A 20,202-nucleotide genomic window follows, 5' to 3' on the forward strand; every position below is an offset into this window, starting at 1 on the left:
CCTAATAAATTATAAATGACACCTTTTGCTTTAGGCTGCAGACATACTTAACAGGCCTAGAAACTACTTTATACACACTAGTTTGTAAAGCTCCATTTTCACTACACTAAGACACTTTGCCATCTGTTCCACCATTTCATTTAGTCTTGAGATTTACTTCAAAATCATGAGAATTCATTGGATATTTCACTTATTTTTGGACTTCTGCGATATGAGTATCTGTCAATATAGAGACTTTGCGTGCCATTTTGTTTCGTTATATAAACACATTAACAATGTAAATTCGTTAAAAGACTTAAATGTTTAAGATGAAAATATTTTAATTCATAAACCTTAATTTAAAAGTGCACATTGATATCTTTGATATTTAGGGCCTGATGCTGGGTTGGACACAAATTGGGCATAATTTACACTCAAAAGCTGCCTGTAAAAATAGCGCAATAGCCCATATGCTGGATCATACATATCACAAGATATGTCCAGCCCTGCACCTGTAGCATAGGTGCCAGGTTTACATCGGGCATATACATACACTCACATACATACAACCAAGTCATAAGCACAAAAAAAAGTTTGTTAGCATTTGTTTTGATACTGTGAAAACATTCACTATTAGGCTTGATATAATGCAGCACATATAATATTTCTTCTTGTGTACAGATGTAAGTAGCAAAAAAATATTTTTAACATACGCACCCCAAAATCTTATAATATATGCATAAACAATGAAGAAAATATCTATTAATTTTTAGCTAGTGCTGGAAGGTGCAAAAAATGCAGCTCCTTACAGGCGTATATGCTTTTCCATGTTGGTCTGCCTCTGCCGCATTTATGTGAAGATGCCTTCACTGCTGGATCGCTCCTTCCCTCCCCTGTGCCCCCTCTCCAGTCGAAAGAAGGCGCAATTGCCAGATTCGCACAACTCTGCCTGCACATCTGCCTGTGTAGGTGTATGTCCAACTCCACATCAGGCCCTAATGTGTAGATTAACACATGGAAAATATTGTGCATAAACAGATAAAGGTTCCAGTGGCCAATAGCTTATACAGGAAATCCAATTGTTACAACCAACTGGCATGTTATTAAGCTGTGGTCGAGGGATCATTTATGCTTAAACATATACATTGCATTGCGTATATTTATATGTCTGATTTTACTGTTTAATAGTAATTATTTTCCTTTCAAAATAGGCCTTGTGTTTATACCATTGGATCTCCAATTAACAACAGGGCCCTTTTTCCATGTCAAGAGCCACCAGTAGCAATGTCAACATGGCATGCACGTGTTCGGGCTGCAAATAACTTAATTGTGTTAATGAGTGGTGAAAATTTTGCTGCTCCAGTACATTGTGATCAAGGTAAGCAACCATCACTATAATCTACTATGACAAAAGAAATTCCCAAGATTGGGATTGTATTTTATATTTTTATATATTGATTGAACCATGCCTTATTGAGATGATGCTATACAAATAAAAATTTCGGAAAATTATTTTACTACATTACATTAACTACAGTGAGAATTTCACAGTACAGAGGTAAAATCTATTTAATTACTATGCAATTAAGATTATCTACAATATAAAACTTTTCAATGATAGAATTTGTTGAATCTGCATGCACATTCCCTTTGTAAAATTAATATATAAAATATTCATGTAGTAACACATTATCTAGTTTTTATTTAGGTATTGCTATAGACTATATAGCATTCACTAAAAAGCCATTTTTTTTGTGCCTGTACCATAATTAAAAAACAGCAATTTATTCACCCTTTTTCTTTAAATATATACATACTATAAAAAGTATTCACCCAATTAGAATTGTTAACACTTGTCAACACCAAGTACTAAAGCTTTTTATTTTTCTTAATTCGCCATAAATAGCAACCTGTCAGTAATTGATTATATAAGTATTCACTTTGTCCATGTTTTGATACTTGATAGAATCACATTTAACTGTAACTACAGTTGAATGGGTAAGTTTCTTCTAGCTTTGCATATTGGGACCATTTTTCGTTGCACCTAGTGCTCGAGCTCCATAAGAATGGATGGGGACCATTAGTGAACAATATTCTGGAATCACTACACAAATTCTCAATGGGATTATGGTTTGACTTTTCATTAAGTCACACAAATATCGTTTTTGCTCTGTGTTTTGGGTTATTGGCCTGCTATAATTTAAGTCTTCCAAGTCCTAGGTCTCTTGCAGAATGCAGCGGTTTTCTTCCAAGATTTATTCACATTTTGACCCATCTTTTTTGACAAGTTTGCCAGTTTCTGAAGCAGAGGAGCAGTTTGAAAGCACTACTCCTGCCACCATGCTGGTAATTCTAGTGTTCTTGGGATGATGCCCAGTGTTAGACTTGCACTAAATATAACTCCTATTGTTTATTTCAAAATGTTAATTGTATTTGTGTTATCAGTCCATTTCTCACTTGGGAAGAGGGTCTCCCATATGCTTTCTGATAAATTCTCTGGTTCCAATTATCTGATAATGACTGAATAGCTACATTTCTCAGAGCTCTGGCTACAGCACTAAGAGTGCATGGTTAAGAAGTAGCTTTCTCTTTCTTGTACAGAATGCTTCTCATCACAGGGCTCTCATTGCATTGTGAGACTATAGACGTTGCAATCTTCTGTGAACCAGTTGCGATCTGGCAGCTCTTAGCATAGCACCATCAACTCACATGTACTTGTATATTAGACCCTTGTAGTCTAATGAACCTTCAAAGGGATGACAAAGAGGACCTTTTCTCAGTTAAAACACTGTTGCTGTACTCTGCAAAACAGCTAACCTATGGTGACATGGAAAAGCTGATAAGTTTAAATTTTTCTTTCTCAGACACAGTGGTAAGCACATGATTTTAACATGAGTATTACAACCTTTTTCATCAAAATATTTATATTTGCAAATTTACACGTAGAGTTAGACGTGCATCTGTTTGTTTTTGCATGAAATATGCATTTCCGTAGTGTTACGTATATGTCCATATTCAGATTTTGATTCATCTTACAATTATCACTCATTGCGCTTGAAAAGGTGGAGTGGTAGTGCTAAGGGGCAGGCATGGGAAGGTTATTAATATATGTAGTGGACTTAGCCTTTAATACAGGGGTGGGCAAACCTGTCCTCAAGGGCCATATTCAGTTCATGTTTTTAGGATTTCTGTCTGTAGAAACAGGTGGGATAATTACTGACCCAGCCAAATAGATTAACTCAGCTGTACATGATTAAAGAAATCCTAAAAACATGAACTGGATATGGCCCTTGAGGACAGGTTTGCCCACCCCTGCTTTAATAGGTAAAGATGGTGCTATAAATGTTAATGGAATGAAAGTTAAACTGAGGCCAATATGAATGAAGAGAGAAAACCTCATTATAGGTGTTTCAGGGACCAGAACCGACAAAATTAACAGTGGGGTTTTAGGAGAAAGGAATTCCACTTCATTGCCACTCTGTGTTGTTCAGGTGTACACTTCCCTTTCTGCATCTAAGGGGGGTATTCAATTGGCGAAAACCTCGCGGTCCGCGCACTATTACCGTTATTACGGTAATAGTGCGTGGAAAAACCGTTACTACAGTAATTTTCTCGCTGGATTTCAGCCGCCAGCTCAAATCCAGCTAACTATTACCATAATAACGGTAATAGTTTTAACGCACCGTGGAAACAGGACAATTGAATATGCCCCTAGGAATTTTCATCCTAAGTGACCATTTGTAAGAAATTGAGACATATTAATGTGTGACATGAGTTTAGAATGTGCAGATGAATTCTGGGATGTTGGAGGTGAACCTGAATCATAAACTCCATACATAGAATGAGGCATACAGCAGGGAAGTTTTGTGAACTTCAATATCTTAGTTAATTTTGTGTGTAGTATGTATAAATGACCTTAACATCCTAAAGATGGTTCAAATCTATAGTTAATGTAACTCTCTTTCACTCTTCTGTTGCTCTTGTTATTACTTTTCCAGTACTCTTTTGTTCATTGCACTGTAATGAAGCTTAAATAATGAATCCTTGAAATCTGTAAGCTTCCTGCCCTCTTTTATCTCATAAAACTGTAATAGAAGTGCCTACATAAAGATAGCATTCCCGGACCTGGTCTGTAAACCACTCTGGCTTTCACTCTGGCACTCTGCAAATAAAAATAGCAGTCTGACTTTATCTTCTGTAAGTGACTGTTGTAAGTTAAAGAAAAATGTTTGGAGGTTACTCACAAAGCACAAAATATCTGCTATGCAGTGCAAAATCCGTGCCACTGTGTACCTTAATTTGCCAAACTGCACCCAGATTTCTGCTAGTGTAGATAACAGTATAGATAAATATTTAAATGTATCTATAGCCCCTGTGGACCAGGTGCCCATACAAATTGGCCTTAATAGTTCCTGCTGAATATGCTGAAAATGTTACAATAATTTCAACCAATGCACATGCGTTTGCAGTTCAAGATGGTGACATTTGTTGAAGGGCACAGCCTGAGGAGAGGAGAAGGGCATTCCTTGCTAAATTTTGAGTAGGCATACTAGTGCACTTAGTTTCCAGAGCAGTGCAGAAACTAGATTTCCTTTTGTGGAAATTAGATAAGAGGGTTCATTTTAGGGGCATCCTTTGCTGTGCAGACGGATGTACAACAATTTTCACACTGAGCATAATCTAGAGCATAATCTAGATTCATGAATCATTAGCAAGAATAAAAAGAGACCAGTGATAATTATATAGCCTGGGTTGCTAAAACCATATTTACTGATGCTTAAAATATTAAAGAGGATCCTTTCAATATAAGAGACCTGGGAAAACAAAGCATGCTGAGTGGAAGGGGATGAAGGAAAAGATAAGTTGCGAAGGTTGAAGAAAGACCTTTCAGGACCCCATCCAAGAACGTCTGTATGGGCTTTAATCTTGTGCATTTTAAGCCCATTGGGTATAGGGGGACAGGATTAACTTCCGGCCTCATTGAAGTTGTAGGGGTGGGTCATTCACACCCCCTTTAAGAATGCTGTGTGACAGCACACATGCACTGCCCCAAGGAACATGGTTGACATGTTGAAAGGTATGCTGACAGGTCTCCTCACTTGCATGATTAATTTAAGTCATACATTTCTGCACACATAGATGCATTTCTAGTTTGCAGAGGCTTTTCCTGAGAGCTGAGAGAATCATTCAGTTGCACCACTGCATAGCCAAGGTGTTTGGCAGTGCTTGTAGAGTACAATTTGTAAATAACTCACTATGTATATTGTATTTTATTTTTGGTACTTATTGATAGCGTATAAAATTATATATAGACATATTGGGTGTGTTTTAGAGTGGACCGTAAGCGTAAATTGCTTCTGCTTGACAACAGGCACAACCCTAAGACACTTACATGTCACAAAAACCTTTTTATTTTATATATTAGCAATTACTGTGGAACATCATTTTTTTTATTTTTGCTACAGCATGCTCCGCAAATCCAAATCTATGGATGAGCGACTATTAAAGTCTAAAGAAGCATCTGCGAATCATTTGCAAATCTGGAAATACAAGTGGTTCACTAGTTTTGGTGTTTGTCATCAACCTCTATTTACTAATGTGCCTGACCACCCACAAATAAACCATTTTTTTCAGCCATATCTACGACTACGTCCCAGTTAGTATCTGTATTGCTCGAACATGGCCTTACTTACTTACTAACCGTACATTGCCAACCTTGCAACACCCTTTCCCCCCCATTCGAAAGTGCCAAAAAGTTGCAGTCACTTTTTGAACGTGCTTCATAAAAGCACAAACATACACTGTGCAAATGGACGTATGTCTCTCTGAATCAGGCACATTATGTGCTGTAAAAATTGTAAACATTTTTACCCTTATTCAGTAAATGTTACAATGTTGAGCTGTGTCCGTGGCGCTCCACTAAGATATGCCGCCCTGCTTGTATCAGAAAAAGTTCACCACAACTTTACAATAACATGGACATATATAGATCGATACATACACTAGGCGCTGTCTTCACACACACTGGGAAGAAGAATGTATATTTCATATAGGAACAATGTCCAAATTTCAATAATCTAGAATATGAAACATAATACACAGAAAGAAAACTTTGATGGTGAAGTATGTTAGCAAAAGTAGGATCTTGATAAATCTTTAACACTCCTTTATGACTATATGCCCGTGCCAGATATTGATGGTACATATGACACCCGTGTTTTCACTCTGTGGAGGCCCCCTATAGGGTATGCGCTTACTCAATAGTAGAAATAATCAGGCCCTCAGAGGATACAACGATGTTTCACTTGATCCAAATAGTACTCTTGGCGATTTTCACTCAAAAATAAGAAGAATAAAAACAATCTGGTGCATTACCTTTTATAAAACATCAAATAAAATACAAATACATATTGCTCGTACCGGAAAGCGGATTAGTTCTCGCGTGCAACAACAAGGTGGATGTATCCCTCACCCCAATCGATACCATCCATCCGTGCGTATGTCCGACAATCCTGGTGACTCAGCTGTTAAAAACCAACGCGTTTCAACCTAATAGCGGTCTTTTTCAAGGTGTAATAATCTGTGAGCCCAGCGTCCTATTTATTCTCCCAGACACACCCACTAATCAGAACGAGGCTTGGTTGTATAGTTGAAAAAGCGGAAGTTCCGGAATCCCATTTGTTTGAGCTCGATCTCCGTTGCCATGGTCACATTTATATTTATAGTATTCTCCGTTTCATTCATATGTCCATGCTGGAAATGTATCAAGGACTCACCGAAACAAAAGTCTTATTTTCCCTTTTCTCTAAAGTTAGTCTCTGTTCCAATGGTGGTTTGAATGGTAAGTTCGTGAGGGAAACCGATTGTATGGCTCACAGTGAAGTATGAAAAAGTAAAAAATAAAATATAAAAATACATACATATAAAAAGATAATTATAAACATTGACATTGTTAACTGATTAACATCAACTTGGTACTACTGGTACTTGTTAAGGCAGGATACAGTGATAGGGCACATGATTCCAGAAAAACCAACCTTCATATATAGGAAGGCCAATAATCTAAAGGATAGACTCATTAGGAGTCATCTACCGGATGAGAAAAGAGTTTCAGATAGAAGCAGAGGGTTCCATAGGTGTGCTCAATGCATTGCTTGCAGAACGTGTAAAATGAAACAGAATAAAACTACGACTCTCACCTTAAATGGAAAAAAGATTCAGATAGAGCAATTTATTACCTGTCACTCTAAGAACGTAGTTTATGCTATCGAATGTAGCTGCCATAAAATTTATATAGGTAGAACCACCCGTCCACCAAAGGTGCGTTTAAGGGAACACCTCTATAACATTAGAAGAGGTTTGGAAACACATGCACTATCGCAGCACTTTAAAACTCACCATTCATGTTCTGATGAGCAAGTTATTGGTTTTTGGGGACTACAGAAAGTAGAGGAATCATGGAAAAACAAAGATATTGTGGGCCATTTATCCAGATCGGAAATGAAATGGATTTTTAATGCAGACACATTGATTCCAAAAGGCCTAAATTCAGATTTTGAATTAAAGTGGTTTTTATGATAATGTCACATCATTATTGTGGTTGTTTTAATTTCTAGAATATATGGAAGTTATTCTAACAACACCATTTTAGAATGTCAAAGTTGATGTTAACAATGTCAATGTTTATAATTATCTTTTTATATGTATGTATTTTTATATTTTATTTTTTACTTTTTCATACTTCACTGTGAGCCATACAATCGGTTTCCCTCACGAATTTACCATTCAAACCACCATTGGAACAGAGACTAACTTTAGAGAAAAGGGAAAATAAGACTTTTGTTTCGGTGAGTCCTTGATACATTTCCAGCATGGACATATGAATGAAACGGAGAATACTATAAATATAAATGTGACCATGGCAACGGAGATCGAGCTCAAACAAATGGGATTCCGGAACTTCCGCTTTTTCAACTATACAACCAAGCCTCGTTCTGATTAGTGGGTGTGTCTGGGAGAATAAATAGGACGCTGGGCTCACAGATTATTACACCTTGAAAAAGACCGCTATTAGGTTGAAACGCGTTGGTTTTGAACAGCTGAGTCACCAGGATTGTCAGACATACGCACGGATGGATGGTATCGATTGGGGTGAGGGATACATCCACCTTGTTGTTGCACGCGAGAACTAATCCGCTTTCCGGTACGAGCAATATGTATTTGTATTTTATTTGATGTTTTATAAAAGGTAATGCACCAGATTGTTTTTATTCTTCTTATTTTTGAGTGAAAATCGCCAAGAGTACTATTTGGATCAAGTGAAACATCGTTGTATCCTCTGAGGGCCTGATTATTTCTACTATTGAGTAAGCGCATACCCTATAGGGGGCCTCCACAGAGTGAAAACACGGGTGTCATATGTACCATCAATATCTGGCACGGGCATATAGTCATAAAGGAGTGTTAAAGATTTATCAAGATCCTACTTTTGCTAACATACTTCACCATCAAAGTTTTCTTTCTGTGTATTATGTTTCATATTCTAGATTATTGAAATTTGGACATTGTTCCTATATGAAATATACATTCTTCTTCCCAGTGTGTGTGAAGACAGCGCCTAGTGTATGTATCGATCTATATATGTCCATTTTTACCCTTATTGACAAATTTTACTAGGATGTAGGTAATACCACTTAAAGGAGGAGAAAATATTTATTCCAAATTAAAAAAATAAAAATGTGTCTTTTGTAAAATGGATATCGATTATCATTGTACAACTATCAGTTTTCTTAAATACATTCTTGGTAGCGATACAATATACCTAGCATTACTTCTAATTAAAAACTACCTGCTGTCCTGCATGTTTTTATTACAAAGGAACAGAATTAAGAAGTCACTGCTGCATGCAATGTTAAAATTCAATGAAACGGTTAAACTCCAAAAAGGAATAAGACATTAGTTTCAATGCAAAATGTATTTTATTATACAAAGTTATATATGTTTATGAAGCCAATGTACCACATTGTACAATGATATACTACATCCTATTGCACACAATGGACCTGATGCGGAGTTGGTTGTTCTACTTCCGTTTGCGTAATGTAAAATCTTGTGTAAAATTTGTGTGTACACATGCCGTAAGCAGATTTTTTTGCATCTTACAATTTCGACTGAAGGGTTGTGATCAGCTGAGGTCCTGGCAATATGTTAGAGTCAGCACTCTGCTAATAGTTTCAGGGTTTCCTCTGTGGAGAAGTAAAGATAGGAGATTTTCAAAAGTTTAAAACCTCTTTAACAATAAAATCATTTATCACTTTGCAACATGTCAGTCACTCCTAATAAATTGTCATGGCAAAATATATACAAAGTATGTTCTAGGACAAAAGTAAAAATATAATAGAAGATTATTATTAAATATGAAATCTTAGTAATAGTAATGATAATGGGAACACGTTTGGTGCTGATATTATATAGACATATTGTTAGTAGTCGCGGCGGCCACGGCACCGCCACGACTCTCCTTGTCTTCCTGCTGACGTCCCGGCCGTCGCTATGGCGACCGGGACCTCACTTCCAGTCCCGACGTCCCGATTGTCTTGGCAACGACCGGGACGCCTGTAGTTTCATCTCACAGCGCCCGGCCTGCTGTCAGACAGCCGGGCGCGTGCGCACAGGGGGCCATAGTACTCAGCCAATAGTGGCTGATGGTAAAGACTCTGCTACTCATTTACTGGCTGTATGCCAGTAATTCATCATGCAGCCACCTGGCTGATTATTCCTAGCTCGGCACCCTGTAGCCTCATTGGCCATTAGCAATTATCATTAGGCTATTCCTGTGAATGCTGGTAGGGCTGTTCTGATTAGCTCCTTGTACTATTTAAGGCAGTGAGGACTAAGCCTCACTGCCGGTTATAGCGTCCAGTTTGCCTGTCAGCCTAACCTGCTCCTACTCCTGTATTGTATTGGTGAAACCTGTTGGACTGATTGCCTGTGTATGACCCCTTGCCTGGATTTGGACCCTGCCTGTGCTTCTTGTGACCCCGACCTCCGGCGTGTTTACCGACCTTCCTGTTTTCTCGTGACCCTTGACCTCGGCCTGTTTACTGGATCTGCTGTCTGCTGCCAGCCCTTGACCCTTGCCTGGACTCCACTTCGCTTACCTGGGTTCTCCCCAGCCGGTACACACTTCACGACCCTCTGTCAGTCTGCAGCCAAGTCTGTCCCCACCACTAGGGGCTCCGGTGAACACCTGACTGGTGGAGCAGACTCCGGGTTGTGCTGTATCGGCTAGAGGGGTTCCTAACACATATGTTCCAATTTAAAAAAATATATGGCCTCCTATGCCACTGCCACTACCATGGAAACCTCATTGTGGTCCTGAAAAAATAGATAAAAAGTCTTGCATGTATAAAGTGAACACCAACAATTAAAAACATAATTTAGTTATGCGAGTGTAGTAACACCATGAGTGCACAAAGTTATTCATAAACTCATATAAGATCTTAGTGGTCTCTCCTACATACAATAGGGAAGATGGTAAAGCATGCCTAGAAGATATAATGGGCGTGCTTCATTAAGGAAAGCAAAAAAATTAGCTTTGCACCTTGGCAAAACCATGGTGCATTGGAGAGGGAGGCAAATTTAAAATGTGATGGCAGATTTATAATTGGGATAAGGCATGTTCTAGGTCAACTTTCAATTTCAGTGTACAAATAAAGCTATCAAGTATCTGTGTGCTACATGAAAAAACAGCCAGTATTTAGCTTATGTGCAAAATAATAAACTAATTTGCAAAAAAAAGATAATATAGGACCCCTAAGAAGTGAGATGGGTGAATTGATAAATGATACTAAGGAAAATCAGAGGTATTAAACACGTTCTTTTCTTCAGTATTTACCAGAGAGGAACAAATGGCAGGAGTAATACATAAAAATGGAAATGAAACCATGCCATTAATTAATACTTGGTTGTCAGAGGAAGAAGTCCAAAGGCGACTGAAGAATATTACGATAAATAAAGCTCCAGGTCCAGATGGCATACACCCAAGGGTCCTTATGGAGTTAAACTCGGAAATAGCTAGACCGCTATTCTTAATTTTCAGAGATTCAATCTCATCATGCTCAGTACTAAGGGATTGGCGAATAGCAGATGTGGTGCCGTTGTTTAAAAAGGGGACGAGATCACAATCAGAGAATTATAGACCTGTAAGCCTGACATCAATAGTGGGGAAACTACTGGAAGGTATTTTAAGGGACAGTATTCAGGATTACTTGGTACGCAATAAAATTATTAGTGGGAATCAACATGGATTTGTGAGGGATAGGTCATGTCAAACTAATCTAATTAGTTTCTACGAAGAAGTTAGTGGGAATTTAGACCAGGGCAGGACAGTAGATGTGGTCTACTTAGATTTTGCAAAGGCCTTTGATACAGTGCCACACAAGAGGTTGGTTTACAAAATAAGGGAACTGGGTCTAGGAATCAAAATTTGTACTTGGATCGAAAACTGGTTAGAGAATAGGGAACAGAGAGTTGTGATAAATGGAACATTTTCTAATTGGTCAAAAGTCTTAAGTGGAGTACCTCAAGGTTCCGTGCTGGGACCACTCCTTTTTAATATATTTATTAATGACCTTGGTGATGGTTTAAAGAGTAAAGTTTCTATTTTTGCAGATGACACTAAACTCTGTAAGGTAATAAAATCAGAGCAAGATGTAGCTTCTCTACAGAGGGACTTAAATAAACTGGAGGATTGGGCGGCCAAATGGAATATGAGGCTTAACACAGATAAATGTAAGGTTATGCATTCAGGGATCAAAAACAAGAACGCAATCTATAAATTAAATGGAATTAATTTAGGAGAATCTATAATGGAAAAGGATTTGGGAGTGCTCGTATACAGTAGACTAAGCAATAGTGCTCAATGTCAAGCAGCAGCTGCAAGGGCAAACAAAGTATTGGCATGCATAAAAAGGGGCATAGATGCAAGGGAAGACAGTGTAATTTTGCCACTGTATAAATCGTTGGTAAGACCTCATCTTGAATATGCAGTACAGTGCTGGGCACCACTCTATAAAAAAGATAATTTGGAACTAGAAAGGGTTCAGAGAAGGGCGACAAAATTAATAAATGGTATGGAGTCATTAAGTTATGAGGAAAGGTTAGCCAGTTTAGGCATGTTTACTTTAGAAAGGAGGCGTCTAAGGGGAGATATGATTACTATGTACAAATACATTAGGGGTCAATACAGAGAGCTTTCATGGGAAATTTTTACCCCAAGTACCATACACAGGACACGTGGTCATCCCCTAAGGTTAGAGGAGAGGAAATTTCACAACCAGCAAAGGAAGGGTTTCTTTACAGTAAGGGCCGTCAAGATATGGAATTCATTGCCAGGGAAGGTTGTGATGGCAGATTCAATAGATATGTTTAAGAAAGGGTTAGACAAATTTTTAGTGGAAAGGTGTATCCAGGGATACGACCGTTAATTTAAAATGAAGGAGTGGATATAGGGTAAAATAGGACTGCAATATTGAGTCTGGGGAGATTTTCACAATTGAAACAGATTGGCGGTTGCTTACTCTGGATTAATTTCAAAAATAAATGCAGGATCGCAGGAGATCCAAAATAGGTTGAACTTGATGGACTGGTGTCTTTTTTCAACCTCATCAACTATGTTACTTACCCTTTGCATTGTAATATGGTTTTGTCCAGGAGAAAACTTGCTCATTTTCTTCCTTACTTTCCTTAATGAATCAGGCCCAATGTCTCCAGTAAATATATCTTGGTACAGTAAAACACACTTTGCATTGAATATGTGGATGTGTTATTTTTTATATTAACTCATCTTCCTGAATCATTTTGATTATCCGCTGCAGCCATCTACTGTAAATTCTGCAGTTATTTCCTGCCCACCAAATACAGTATTTAAGATTAAAGAGAGATGAAATGTAATTTTTTACAGAAGCAAAAAAAATAAATCAATACTGAGATGAAAAAAATTTCCACAAAACAGATGCTAACCTGCAACTGTGTTCTCATGATAAATTTAACTGCTGAAATTGTTATTGCTTGATGAACCTAGAGAACCATTTAAGACATGATATGCAATTATTTCTTTTATAATCTTTGTTTAAATAGTGCCAACATCTTACATTGCTATTGACAGTGAATGGTTTTTAATCACCACACACTCACTAATGTGAACCTGCCAGTATGTTTATGGACTTTGTGAGAAAACCAGAGGATCTAGAACAGTGTTTCCCAAACCCAGTCCTCAAGGACCCCTAACAGTGCATGTTTTCCATATCTCCTTGCAGGAGCACAGGTGTATTCATTACTGACTGATACATTGTAACAGATCCACAGGTGGTGCTAATTATTTCACTTGTCACCCAGGAAACCTGCACTGTTAGGGGTCTGTGAGGACTGGGTTTGGGAAACACTGATCTAGAGGGATACCCACACAAACACAAATAGAACATACAAACTGCACATGGATTGTATATACGCACTGAAACTTTAGTCAGATAGGGCCTTTGAAAGAATTTTGGATTTGCATCTTAATTTTATTTCCACTGAACAAGGTATTAGCAACTCATTCCTTAACAGCCCAGAATAGTGCCAACTCTTGTTGCCAGAAAAATAAAAAATAGGGGAAAGCAGGGAAATGTGCTGTCCAAGAAAGCTATGCTCATGCAGAGTGCAATACATGCACATTCCAGAAGTACGTCACCTGTGTGGTGCTTCCACAGAAGTGGATAAACCTGTATGTATTCAGGACTCTAATAACTATATCAGGGGAATAGATCTCGCAGTAGAGATTGTGAAATTCTATCTGGCAAACCTTAAAACAAAATCCTAGTATAAAAAAATACCCATTTATATTATACAAAGCACACATACAATCTGTATGCGTTGGGTGTAAACTCAAACAACAATGCTACCTATATGGTGCTAAGAAAAAGGAACTCTTATCTGTACAATTACTGCTACTACTATGTGCAGGATAATTCCTGCAATTCACTGATTCAGCTGGTTACTAGGCAAATAGTTATAAGCTTCATTCAGCTCTCAGTCTGGCAGCCTCAGGTGTGCAATCACCTACCACACTCATGCATCTAATCATCATGCAGTTTGATCATGCTGATTGGTGCTGCTGCCTTTATATACTTCTTCCTGTCAACATACCAACGCTGGTGATAGTTCCTGCTTGACGTAGTATGCCTTGTATCCTGACCTGTTCTGCTATCCGTGTTTGACCCGGATTGTTTATAGGAATTGCTGTTTTCTCCACTTTGTTAAACTGATTTGCTCTCATATCTCTAACTGCCCTGACCGCTGGCTTATTTAAAGGATTCCACTGTCTTTTCTACTCCTGATCCCGGCCTGTCTAACTCTGAATTCAGCCAAATACATTCTGATTGCTCACTACCTTTTACCTCAGCTGTCCACTCCATCAGACAAGTGCCAGACTACTCTACTTTAACCCTTGCCTGTCTGGCTCCGAATTCTGCTAATATATCCTGGTTGCTCATTAACTCTTAATGTGTTTTGTTCTCACCATCGGGCAAGTGCTAGATCGACAACTGCTACTACCCAAGCCTAAGTTCTGGCGGCAACCACTCGGAACATAACAAGTTCCTCGGAGAGGGGGCTGCTAAAGGTGAACATCTTGCAAAGGGGTTCTAGCACTTGCCCTTAACACATGGCTTACCAAGGAGAAATAATAAAGAGCTGGATATTTGGTGAGGGAGACATTTTAGCACTTACAAAATCTCCAGCACAGAAGGACGCCGGCACTGAATAATTGTTGCATTTGTGTAAGAGAGAGACAAATTACCAGTGTCCAGGAATGCATAAAAGGGTGCTTTCCAATCTGCCACAACTCTTATTTTTAATATTCAGATCCATAGAAATCATGCCTTTATAGATGGGTAACTATTTAAAGACAAGGGAGAAATAAGGGTTATTAAGTAACTAACTTATTTGCCATCCACAAAGAATTCTGATGGAAATATATACTAGACAAAAAAAATCTTAAAATACCCCTAATTAAATAGGTTGGAGTCTGTGTATATCTAAATTTATATATTAGCTGAAGTATTTTTAAACTGGTAGACTCTTGGAAAAACAAAACATAGTAGTTTCAGATCCCTGATCCAAGAATGTTTCATTTTTTATTCTGCTCTGCTCATGTGTTTTTGTCCTTTTAAAAGATATATACCCAAAAAATTACTTTTATATACCGTATATACTTGAGTATAAGTCGACCCGAATATAAGCCGAGGCACCTAATTTTACTACATAAAACTGGGAAAACTTATTGACTCGAGTATAAGCCTAGGGTGGAAAAGAGCGCTAAATTAAAAACCTAAATGAAAATGATAGGTTCAATCTATGAAATCATTTCTAGCTAGAGGACAAGGAACATTCATAAATGATTATGAAATCATTGGGTACAAACTAACTTAAATAGAGAGAGAGAGAGAGAGATAGAGAGAGAGAGAGAGAGAGAGACTGACTTTCAATGCATACTGTGCATATGATGCGTTTTTATAGAATATCTTAGCAGCATACAGTTGTTCTATGATAGCAATATCTAGTGTCTCCAAACCTATGTAGCCGAACTGCATTATCTGCTTACCTGTCAGCCGCCGGGAGGGAACATCAGTATAGTGAGCTGCCGCTGCTGAGATCAAGACAGATGAATGGAGAAGGCAGTGTCCAAAAGATGCCGCTATGCCGTTATTCCTGACTACAGGTGGAAGCGGACGTAGGGTGAGATTTTTTGTTACCTACCCGGCAGTGGAACGCATATGCGTTCCAACAACAGGAAGTTCGGCATTTGGAACGCAAGTTTGCGTTCCAAATGCCGAACTTCCTGTTGTTGGAACGCATATGCAGAAGTTGACAGCCAGGGACCGGACACCAGGTAAGTTCACCCGTGTATAAGCCGAGTGCCCTTTTTCAGCATACAAAAGTATGCTGAAAAACTCGGCTTATACACGAGTATATACGGTAATATGGAAAAGTTGCTACAAATATTTTGCAATGATTTATTAAAAGTCTCATTTGGGAATAATTTGCCACACTACTGTAGCCATAATAGAAAACTTCCCATTTTATTTTAACAGCAAAATAGAGTAACACAATTGGAGAGTCTGTTTTTCAATATGTACTTTTTTGTGGATCTACTGCTATTCAGGGTCAGTAATATGAAAAAATAATTTCCTGTACACAAAGGATTGCTGTAAATTCACAGATATGGTCCTGTCTCTGATAAAATGTCCAGGCAGCAAGTAAAACACACATCTTGAAGCCCTGGAGCTTGTTTAGCACTCAGTAATTGTACTTCCCTCAAAATAAGAACTACTGGTATGTTTATACAGTTTCAATATTATTAAACATTTACACAGAATGCTAATTCAGTCACCTTAAGTGTGTATCCATTAGTGTATCATATATTTGTCTCACCCATTCTTAAAAAACCCATTTCACTCTCTCCCACTCATTTTTCTTCTCCCATTTGCCTCCAAAATACTTGAGCGGCTTGTCTACAACGGTCTCAGCAACTACCTCTGACAACTCCCTTGATCTTCTCCAATATGGCTTCTGCCCCATCCTCTCGACTCCACAGAAATTACCTTGACCAAACTCACTGACGCACCGCCGCGACTCGCTCCCCTCTGCTTCCGGACGTCCCGGCCTTCGTCATGACGACCGGGACGTCATTTCCGCCTTACCCCGACTGTTGCCAAGGCAACGGTCGGAATGCTCCCCATATGTAGTGCCGCATCCCGGCATTCAGGGCAGCCGGGCGCGTGCGCAGGCGCAAAATTAGAAAATAGCAGCTGGCCCATTAACCTCCTGTGCCTCTGGCATTTCTATTGGCCAGTGCTAGTATTTAAGGCAGGGAGGGGCAATCCTTCCCTGCCGGTTATAGTTCCTGCTTGCTGCTGACTAGCCTGCTGTGTTCCTGTTGGGATAGATTTCTTGTTGCCGACCTTTTGCCTGACTTCGTTTGTTTGCCTTTGCCCTTTTGACCTTCTTGCCTGGACTCCTACGCTGCTGATTTGCCTGTGACCCCTGACCCCGGTTTGTGTACTGGATATTCTGTCTGCTGCCGGACTCGACCCTTGCCCGGACCTCACTCTGCTACTGCTCCTATCCTCAATCGCTGGGTTCTCCCCAGTCCGCGCACAATTCACGACCCTCAGCTGTCTGCGGCCAAGTCTGTCCCCACCACTAGGGGCTCCAGCGAAAACCAGACTTCTGAGTAGACTCCGGGTTTTGTTTGTGCTGGCTGTGGGGGTTCCTAACAACGATCTCACTGTGGTCATCGACGATCACAAAGTCATCTACGATCCACTCTGTGGATCATGCTCTCTTACTCCACACCCTTCATCCCATTGGCCTTTCTGACACCGTCCTTTCGAGGTTTATCTCCTGCCTTGCCAACAGCTCCTTCTCTGTTTCTTTCTCTAGTTCCTCCTTTATTCCATCCATCCTTCCCGTAGGAGTCCCACAGGGTTCTGTCATTGGCTCTCTGCTCTTTTCTCTGTACCCATCCTCCCTGGGTGAACTCCTCAGTTCTTATGTCTTCCAGTACCACCTCTATTGGGACGACACTCAACTCTACCTCTCCTCTCCTGATGTTTCCCTTTTCCTCCTCTTTCGGGTGTTCAGTTGCCTCTCCGCCATCTGCTCCTGGATGTCCTTATGCTTTCTCAAACTTAACAATAGCGAAACTAATTGTCTTCCCTATATCAGTAGTCTCCTCCCCTCCATGAATTCTCTTCTTATTCCTCACCCTCAAGTACAAGGCCCTGTCTAACTCCACTGCTCCCAACCTCATTTTCATACATAGTCCCTCCCGCCCTCACAAGTCAGCCAATAACTGTTGCCTTTCCTTCCCTCTGGTAACCACATCTCACTCCCTTATCCAAGATTTCTCCCATGGTGCCGCACACCACTGAACGATCTCCCTCGTTCTATCAGACTATCCCCTAGCCTTTATAGTTTCAAAACGGGCATTGAAAACCCACCTGTTTATAAAAGCCTATCCGTCCTCCACTTAACCATTTCACCATATATTATTTCTCACCCTCTTTCATCCTCCATCTCTCCCACTCTTGCTTCTTGCCCTCAGATCCCTTACATTGGCTCACTCCCATGTGTCAACCGTTTGTCTGCCTCTTTCCCTTTAGATCGGAAGTCCACTTCATGGTATCGGCGGTCACGTGATCGTTAAGCTCGGGGCGGGAAATTTCAACTGCTGGTTATTTAAACCTCACTTGTATGCTTCCTGGCTCCTGATTCCTCGTGGATCTCTGTGACTTCTTTGTTCCTGATCAGATTCCCGTGTACCAGTTGTGCCTGTTTGAGCATTCTGTTTCTTCTGCGTTTGTGTACCGACTCGGCTTGCTGACTATCCGCCATGGTTATCCTGTGTTCCTGACTCGGCTTGTTGATGTTACTTCTGCCTCCTGATTTTGCCTGATTTTGCCTCTGCCGCCTGTCTGTGTACCCAACCTACGAATTCCCTGACGCTGACACCGTCTGCTGATTCTGTACCGTTCTGCTCGATTGTGTACCAGTTACACTTGTCTGACTATGTATTCCTACCTGCTCATTTCTCTGCTAGTGCTACATCTAGAGGCAGACTAGAAGACCGCGACCTGTGGACTCCTAGCAGCTAAGCCCATCACGCCTTGCTGTGGTTCTTGGTGAACACCGGGGAGTTTGTTAGACTGTGCACCTCTGGTAAGCCAGTGCCAATCGTGATTAGCACTAAGATCCAGTTCATCCGTTACAGGTACAAACCGAGTATGCAGACAGTGAACAAGGATTTCTGAGAGAAGCTAAAAGCAGGTAATAACGAGAAGTACAGCTGGTGCAGGTGAATAGACTGAGTGGAAAGAATCCAGGTACAGAGATGTCGGCAAGCAGCTTGTAGTAGTTCAATGGAACAGGAGAAACGTGAGCACAACAAAGTCAGGCACAGCAACATAAACAACAATGACCAGCAAAGGTATCTAGGAGAGGCAGGTATAAATAAGGAGACAACAGGTGCAGATGATTAGCTAGTGCATCAGGTTAACCCCTGGTAGTAAGAGGAGTCAAGCCACAATAGCAACACATTTGGTGAATTAGAGGTACTGCAGGATACATTCAAAGTACCAAGTCCAGAGTAGTCTAAAGACAGGAGTTGCCAATAAACAACTCCCCGCAAACGTCACCATTTTATTATAAAAAAAAAAAACAAATCGTTCTTGAGCAGCCATAATGCATTGGGAATTAAATCCTTTCTCTTCTTCCTTGTTGTAATGTAATCCAAAGGGTTAAAAACATGTGGTTTGATGTTTGCTTTCCTTTGCAAACCACAAATCAAATTTGATTAAATTTAGCGGTTTGACAAATCCAGGCCATTGTCTTTAACTGTAGCCTTGCTCTTTCAGTCTTAGTTTTAGCCTGTGTCTTGTATATCCTGTTTCCCATGTCCTATTGTTTAGCTTGTATCTACCTTCTTCTGATTTAGCTCGTGGTACCTTCTCTTGTTTCCTTTGTCTGTTTGCCCTACTATACATCTAACATCATCTTACACTATTCCAAGTCATGGGGCAATGAGGTCAGTCTCAAGGAGAAATGCAGGTTATATAGATTGAGCAGCATGGTGGCTTCGTGGTTAGCTCTTCTGCCTCACAGCACTGGGGTCATGAGTTCAATTCCTGACCATGGCTGTATCTGTGAAGAGTTTTTTTTTTTTTTTTAACTATTTATTTTGAAAAAATAGCAATCATGTACAGAGAAGAGTCAACAATTAGTACATTTGCAGGACGAGAGACAAAAACAGAACAGTACATGTCATGAGCATGTGTCAATGAAGCTAAAAATATTTGAATAGCAAATATATAAAGTAGGCAGAGGTTGACAATAAACCAACAGGTAAGTATACAATTGTCATCTAGAATACTCAAGAAACATTTTATAGCAATATAATGGGGTGGGGGTAGGGGGTCACTGGTCGCCACCGAGATTGAAAGAAAAAGAGAACACACTTCCCAATTATCCCCACAGTTCCCTATCCCTATCTTTCCTTTTTAAGAGGAGAAACAAATAAATAGAAGAGGGACAATAAAAGTTTCAGAGGGGATTACTACTTAGATTCTCTGGCAAGGAAAACAGCATCGAGAGTTCAGAGTCAGGCTGCTTATGAACCTA

At 39.7% G+C, this 20,202-nt stretch overlaps 1 protein-coding gene across 1 annotated transcript in view; it reads left to right on the top strand.

Moving 5' to 3' along the window:
• The window catches only part of AOPEP (aminopeptidase O (putative)), a 466,448-nt gene that overhangs the window by 45,574 nt on the left and 400,672 nt on the right, over positions 1 to 20,202 (top strand). The window contains exon 3 of the mRNA XM_075211079.1: positions 1,191 to 1,357. Within this exon, the coding sequence (XP_075067180.1) occupies positions 1,191 to 1,357 (167 nt within the window). The remainder of the gene's footprint in view (positions 1 to 1,190; positions 1,358 to 20,202) is intronic.

This window comes from Mixophyes fleayi, chromosome 1 (genome assembly GCF_038048845.1).
Source record: "Mixophyes fleayi isolate aMixFle1 chromosome 1, aMixFle1.hap1, whole genome shotgun sequence".
Classification (NCBI taxonomy): Eukaryota; Metazoa; Chordata; class Amphibia; order Anura; family Limnodynastidae; genus Mixophyes; species Mixophyes fleayi.